Source organism: Helianthus annuus, chromosome 6, assembly GCF_002127325.2.
Source record: "Helianthus annuus cultivar XRQ/B chromosome 6, HanXRQr2.0-SUNRISE, whole genome shotgun sequence".
Lineage (NCBI taxonomy): Eukaryota > Viridiplantae > Streptophyta > Magnoliopsida > Asterales > Asteraceae > Helianthus > Helianthus annuus.
Genome location: NC_035438.2, coordinates 123,020,346 through 123,027,997, shown reverse-complemented (window position 1 = coordinate 123,027,997; position 7,652 = coordinate 123,020,346). Strand labels below are relative to the sequence as shown.

General features: G+C 36.9%; 1 protein-coding gene across 2 annotated transcripts; it reads right to left on the bottom strand.

The window, feature by feature from the left end:
* Nucleotides 1-981: 981 nt before the first annotated feature.
* On the bottom strand, nt 982-2,584 carry LOC110908436 (replication factor C subunit 3). Of its 2 annotated transcripts, none has more exons than XM_022153375.2 (5): nt 2,331-2,584; nt 2,053-2,163; nt 1,917-1,949; nt 1,504-1,672; nt 982-1,424 (listed from the first exon to the last, which is right to left on the bottom strand). In XM_022153375.2, exons 1-5 carry the CDS (start codon nt 2,469-2,471, stop codon nt 1,375-1,377), a joined length of 504 nt encoding a protein of 167 aa, XP_022009067.1. In that variant the 5' UTR covers nt 2,472-2,584; the 3' UTR covers nt 982-1,374. The 2 variants fall into 2 exon arrangements, with proteins under 2 accessions (XP_022009067.1, XP_022009068.1); XM_022153376.2 differs by having other exon boundaries at nt 2,053-2,117; nt 2,331-2,471.
* Nucleotides 2,585-7,652: the final 5,068 nt, after the last annotated feature.

Genomic DNA, 7,652 nt, shown 5'->3' with positions numbered 1-7,652 from the left:
GAGAATCTTTGTCAGACATATCCGGAATTTCAAGGACAAGTGTAGTAAACTCTTTAATATAGTCCTTGATAGTGCCGGTTTGTTTCAACTTCCGCAACCGGCTCTTAGCCTCATTTTCCGCATTCTCCGGATAGAATTGTTTTTTAATTTCTCGAATAAAATCAGCCCAAGTGTTAAGGATACACGTACCTTTTTCAATCTCAGCATACTTACGTCGCCACCACAGGCCCGCGGTTTCTTTTAAGTAAAGTGTGACCGTCTTGATCTTCGTGGCATCATCAATCACATTTACACCTTCGAAGTATCTCTCCATCTCCTATAAGAAATCATCAACAGCCCTTGCTTCCCGTTTGCCAATGAAGGGTGTTGGTTTTGGTACTTCGATTCTTGGAGTGATACTCACAAAGCTACTTCCGGTTGAAGCCACGACTCTGCTGCAATCGTTTACTTTGGTCTCCAAACCAAGAAGGCTACGATGCATATCCATGGATAAGTCATCCATGTCTTTGCGAAGCTTATAAATTGCCTTGTCTGTAGCCTCCTTGATGGCCTCATTCACCTTCGCCTGGAACTCAGCTTGAAACAACTCCATAGCAGCCTTCAATCCATCACGAAGGTCGCTGAAGCTTGTATCTATCTGATCCAAGCGTTGAAGTGCACCATCAACTTGAGCTCCGAGTCCGGTCATCGCGGTCTCTAATTCAGCAACCCGTTTCTCCAAGGTCTTATCCTTAGATGCACCACGATGTTTCTTCCCTCCATGGGGTGTTTCATCCCGTCCACGAGTCTCATCAACAGCAATATTGATGCCTACTCCTTTGTTGCCCGTATCAGCCATTTCCCAGCGAATCGACGTGCTCTGATACCACTTGTCACGGAGTTAGTCCTTCAACCCACGTGCGGCTCTTAGTCACCGTGCTAAGATCAGCCTTGACACCAACTTGCAACTCGATTCAATGACTTGAACAAAGGGAACAAAGATTGTGAATGAAAGGAACACTTGTATTGCTTTGAGAACTCTTTACAATGGATGCTTTGTTACAACTTTGAAGGTGATTAGCAAATGAGCATGGATCACCTATTTATACTTGTGCTCATGGTTCTAGATTATTCCTAATCTAGATATTTTTAAGTATAATATCTAAGATATTTACAAAGACTAATCTAGAATGATTAAGGAAATATCTTGGATATTTTCCATGGATTTCTCTAGATCTCCTTGATATTTTTGTAGCCTTGAATCTAGATTTTTCTAAGGAAAAATCTGCCATAGAAGTCTCTTGAAGCTCGTAGAAAATTCCGGAATCCCGACACTTGCGATCTGAATTTTAGCGGGCTGTGACAACGAGGCACTATATTTCTCCATCTTTCTTCTTAAAGACTGTGCTTCTCTTGAAAGTTTATCAACCTCGTTGAGCATAGTACTAAAAAAAAGAAACAAAAAGAACAAACTAAGTCCTGTTAAGGGCACAAATCGATTAAAGTAGATTTTAAAAAACCAACCTTTGAAACCCTTCTTTCCTTTGGTGTCAATCGGTTTGTTTTTTGCCATTTCTTTAATAATTTCTTGAACAATGGACCGATCTTGAAACTCGGCATCACCGGGGTTCAGCTCCACATGGTGGGTGCTTGATAGAGTTGTAAGTTCCAAATCAATAGTCCTACTTCCAGCCTACAAAAGAACCATATTGAACTTTTTAATTCACAACATATTAAATAAAAAAATGTTGTAAATGCTTAAACACAGAGGTATAACATTTAAACACCTGAAGTAAAACCTAGCATCAAAGAATGGATACAGCAATACAGGTATTTCTAATATCAGAAGTACTTCAAATACATGTTTGGCATTTTTAAGAACTTTTGAATAATTAACTGATTAAGTATAAGAATTAATTAACAAAGGGAACACTTACATCAACTTTCCAGTTTTTGTTCTCTACTTTCACCTGCAAATTAATCAAATTCAGAAAGATAATATAGAATCATTGTGAAAATAATATCCCAGAAATAAAAAAAAAAAGAAAGAAATTGGAGAATAAAAAGAAATACCTTGTCAGCACTAGCCCCAAACATCTGCCAGAGAAGGGCCATAATTAGGGTTTTCTTGCCGGAACCTGGAGGCAGATAGAATAATAAATGGGGGCAATCTTGCTCAGTGACCTTGAACAAACATGATGAAAAGTGAAATGTTGTTAATAAAAACCCCTAACTTTGTGATGTAAAAAATTGAAATTTGAGAAAATAATAGAAGTAGTAAAGAAGAGAGTACCAATTATGTAAAAGATTGAAATTTGAGAAAATAATAGAAGTAGTAAAGAAGAGAGTACCAATTTCTTAAAATTTTGAGCGATGACTTGGTGAACAAGAACCTTCTCTAGGGTTTTAGGTTGTACTTGTCGACCCAAAGCACGATTCAAGTGAAGAATTGGCGGGTAAGAATTGGAAGAAGTGAGCATCTGCTGCTGCATTGGGGATCTTGTTGGTGGCGAGACTATGGAGGTTAACGAAGATGGTGATGGTATGGAGAGAGAGAGAGAGAGAATACAGGGGAAAGAGAGAGAGAGAGAGTACAGGGAAGGAGTTGATAATGATAATAGTTTAGATTTATAATTTTTAAATTTTGATATTTTTCTTGTATAATGAATGTTTTGCCCTCACATGGATTGCACATAACCTTATTTAACTGGAAGTTTTAACCAGGTTAGGGTCAAAGGACCTAAGGTGTAACATGTTTTGCAAATAAAGGACTGTGACTGTAATTATTAAAGTTAAAGGTCATCCATTGCAACACGCTACAAACCCATCCTGTATGCTCATCCTAACCCAAACCCATCTTGACCCATTACCCAAACTCATCCAACTTGCCCACTTTGTCACCACTACTCGCGAGGGCTCCTATGCTGCTTAGCATGACCAACGGACACGGACACACTGCTTTATTTACTGCAGCTTCAAGTGGCAAGACCAAAATCTTCAAGTTACTTCATCGTGAAGTCTGTAAAACCGCTCAGGGAGCAGATTTGAAAACCTTTCTTGAAAGGGACACTAAATCTACCATACTCCACAAAGCAGTACTTAGTAGAAACTACCGTAAGCTTATAATATGATTATCACATAACATGATTTCATTTCTTAATTCTTATTACAGTACGGTATTTATATTCTGTATATGTTATTGTAGGGCTGGCTCATGAGATAGCGGTGAAGCACCCACATTTAATAACTGAGGATGATGGTGATGAGATGACACCGCTTCAACTTCTTTCGTGCAGCCTCCCGGTATTCGGTCGTAAAAGTTATTTGATGCGCATGATATACAAGGGTATGCATAATTATATACTACACTTCTTTGAATCAATAAGTGTATTATTTATATTACTAGTTTAACAAGTTTTAGTACATTAGCCACAAACACTGACATATAACCACTCTCTCATGACATGTATGTAATCATGCTAGTGGTGTTCCGAATCGGTTTTGAAAAACCCGAAATCCCAAATTTCAAACTATGTAATTTTTATCTTTTATTTGTTAGGAAAAAAAACTTTATTCATTAAATCCTGAATTTTCTGATGATTCACACTCAGTGGCCGGGGGTAGAAATTTTTATCTCGCTCTCGTCAAGTTTAACATCAGTTATCATATTTCTCAACATCGTCACGTCATCCTTCCGATTTAAGGATTTCGAGAAATCTTTGTTTCAAAAGTTACATTTAGGACTTACCCTGTTGATTATAGCCGTGACAATGATGATGGTCGCTTTTGCAGCCACACTTATACTAACCATCAGTAGCGGGAGGAAATGGACCGACATCACTTTGTACACTGTTTCATTCTTCCCGGTGCTTATTTTTGTGTTCACATATATAAGATTTTACAGGCAACTTGGTGGAGCTATTTACCGGGCATTCAAGCATACGATTGATAAAGCACTCGAGCATTTCAGTAGTCCCAAACCTAATGTTTGGCAGTATAATCGTCATTCTCGACGTCAAACCGTTGATCGTTTGGTTGTTTAGTTGGTATTTGGTAACACGTCCATCTATAGGTATCGTTTATTGTGTGTCATCTACATATTTCTTTATAAATATGTATAAGATTGGTTTGTGTGGATAGTTTGCCAACGATTGAAGGCAAAACATTTTGTATTGTGTGATAAACATATTATATTCAGAATATGAATACCTTGAAAATTATAGGTGATTGGTATTGATCAAATAAATACTTACGAATAGATTGATCCAAAACCGAAATATGACTTGTTTTTTTTTTTTTTTTTATATTTGAATGGGTTGATATGAGCCGGCTAGGTTATGGGATAAGTGGTTTCCTTTAATTTGTTTATTAAAAAACTAGGTTATCACCCGGAAATTTTTTGGATAGGAAAAATTAATTTACATTAATTATAAGTTTATAAATAAAACAAATACAAACAATGTGATATATTACTGTTAACGAAAAATAATAACTGATAACTTGATAACATGATTTTTTTCAATGATTAGTCTCCAACACTACAAGAAACAGGTAGCAATACCGGTGACACCAATAGCGGCGACGCCGTGCAATAGCGGCGACGGCATCAACTGTTGCTGCTATTGCACGGCGTCGCCACTATTGGTGTCGCCGGTAATAGATCGATTCGTGTGCTGCAATCAAGATTCACTCTTGGCCCTTGATGAATACATGATCATACATGATCAAAGGGCTGGTGTTCTTCCCAAATAAACACACACTTCATATTCAAAACTTTTTCATTCTCCTCAAAACAAACACAGACCACTTCAATAGAGCATCACCGGAGCACCTGCATCTTCACCGGAGCATCACCGGAGCACCTTCATCTTCACCGAAACACCTTCATCTTCATCGGAGCATCACCGGAACACCTGCATCTTCATCGGAGCATCACCGGATCATCACCGGAGCACCTGCATCTTCACCGGAGCACCTTCATCTTCACCAGAGCATCTTTATCATCACCTGAGATTTGAATGGATTAAATATATGAGATTTGTTTGATTTAATATATGAGATTTGTAGTTTTATGTAAAAAAACATCTTTGTTTTGTTTGATTGTATGGATTAAATATATGAGATTTGAATAATAATATAATGCCCCTTTGTCTTCCATCTTTGTTTGAGGTTTTGGATATAATCGCAATACTGGAGTATCTTCTCCGGTGAAGTTTCAGGCAAAACTCCAGTGAAGTTTCAGGCAATTCTCTGGCAGAAGCATTAGTGGTGACAAGTTTAATAGCGACGACAAAAAGGGCAATAGCGGCCGATCTATACCTGTCGCCGCTAAAACCAATAGTGGCGACAAAAAGGGCTTTTAGCGGCGACACATGGCACCTAAAGCTACCCGTTTCTTGTAGTGTAGCAACTTTTCTTTGCTCAATTTGACTGGTCTATGCACCCATTGTTTCCCTTGTAGTTGAAAGTTCACCTAAAAATTCCATTTAGTATGTTGTTCCAATCCATAATTGATTACCGGGTGAACTCATTCTTGATTATACTATGTGATGATACACTTGAAAACCCCATCCATTATTTGTGCTCTTCGATCTACACACCACACTAAGTCTAAGGCAAATGTGTGCTTGTATTTCCATGATTATGTCCTCCTTTTAGCATTCTCATATTGACCCATGTTCACCATTAAGCTCATGTGATCTTCTCAAGTAGCAAGTTAAAAGCTCAACCCAACCCATGACAAGTGTTCATACTTTCTAATAATAAAATGTTAGTTTCGTAACATTTTATTGATTGAATGTTGTATTAGTTATGATTATTTGATAAGCGTTTTGAATTCATAGGACCAATAAAAGTCGTAACAAAAAATGAAACAAACTAATAATTTATCATAATAGAACTATTTTTTCTTGAACAACCAAAATGAAATATATAAAACAAAATTGAAAACATATTGCAGCTCAGCAAGTTACTGCTGACTGCTAGAAACATCCACAAGCCTTAGAGACCAAAAAATACAACACCAAGTAAAGCTATATATAACCAGGTTTATGCATCTACTGTTATGCCGGAAAAAAATTAGAATTACCAATTCATCAAAGGTGAAGAGCCTTTTGCATCAACTGGGCAAAACCTTTTGCATCAACTGGGCAAAACCTTACGAGACTTTTTGCATCAATTATCAATTGTTGCAAACCTAAACCAATACAACATAGGCTAAAATGGAATAAAATAGGAAGCTGGGATGGAATACTTTAGTATAGATTATTTTGAAATGCAAACCTGGCCAAAACCTTATGAGACTTTTGCTGATTGCTTAACTATCACACCCGAGTTCGGTATCATCAGAACCAAGCCATACATCAAGTGTTACCACCTTGATCTAATCACGAAACAATATAATTATGGAGATAAGCAAAAAAATGTAAATGCTAACATGAAAGGTACTACAATTTGTACTTCAGTTTCTAACCTATCACTTATAAAGTAATGCACAAAATCAAACAGTTTCATGTAGAAAATATACACATACATTTGTCGTACCAAAATAGACATAGGACAATATAGGAAAGTGAGAGTCATGAAATCCTTGAGTATTTGAATATGATGAACCAATAGGTGTTGAAGTTGTAACTTCAAGTCTTCCACCTCAATTGAGGTTAGTAAGTCCTTTGGTACCTAAAGTGCAGATCACAAATCAAGAGAGAATTATATAAACATATACAGAGATGGATTTAAAACTTTATATAATCGAATTCTTTTGGAAAAGAGTCTACACCTGAACTCAAGGGGTTGGTAGCTTTGACCATGTTGACTTTTTCTCTTTAATAATATAGTGACTGAAAACTGAGAAAATTCTATAGTTTTGTTAGTGCAAATAAAGGGTGCTAGACAAAACAAAAATCTAATCAAAGTTGTTAGCATTTATATAAAAAAATATATAAGATGGGATCTAGGAGTTGACCACCAAAGTATATGAACCGCTTATATTGAACATTTTCATGACTTGAGTAAAGTGTGAAAAAGTAAATGATCGAGCTATCTTATCTGCTTCAGAATCCGATAACTGAACTAACTCATCATCATTGAGGCTCACTTCTACAATTAAGAACCATAACAATTATGTATCAATCATATAACTCCAAAATATCCACTAAAAAGATGAATAAATAATCATTTTTAACCTGATATAGGCATAGCACTAGTGATGAGAGTCTTTAAAGCACTACCATAAAAATAGAGTTAAATGCTTGGTTGGTCCCTGTGGTTTTCAAAAATTGCAGACTTGGTCCTAGTGATTTACTAATTACACGCGTGGTCCCAAAACTTGTCAAAAATGAACTCGGTTGGTCCCCAGCCTTAACATCAGTTAAATTTTTCAGTTAACTATATGTGAAATGACCATATTACCCTGGAATAAATAAAAACCTCTAGTTTCTCTCTTTCTCTCTCTCACAACAACCATCATCTTCAAATAACAACCATCATCTTCAAATAACAACCATCATCAATCATCATCTTCAAACAACAACAATTTGAGTTATCCCCTTCCACCCATCTTATTCTCATCCAATCTCTAAACCCTAGCCACCCTTAGGGGCGGCGGCGGCGGCGTTTATGGTGGTACCAATCCGGTGGTTCTTGAATCTGAGCAAAGGTGTGGCAGCAGAGTT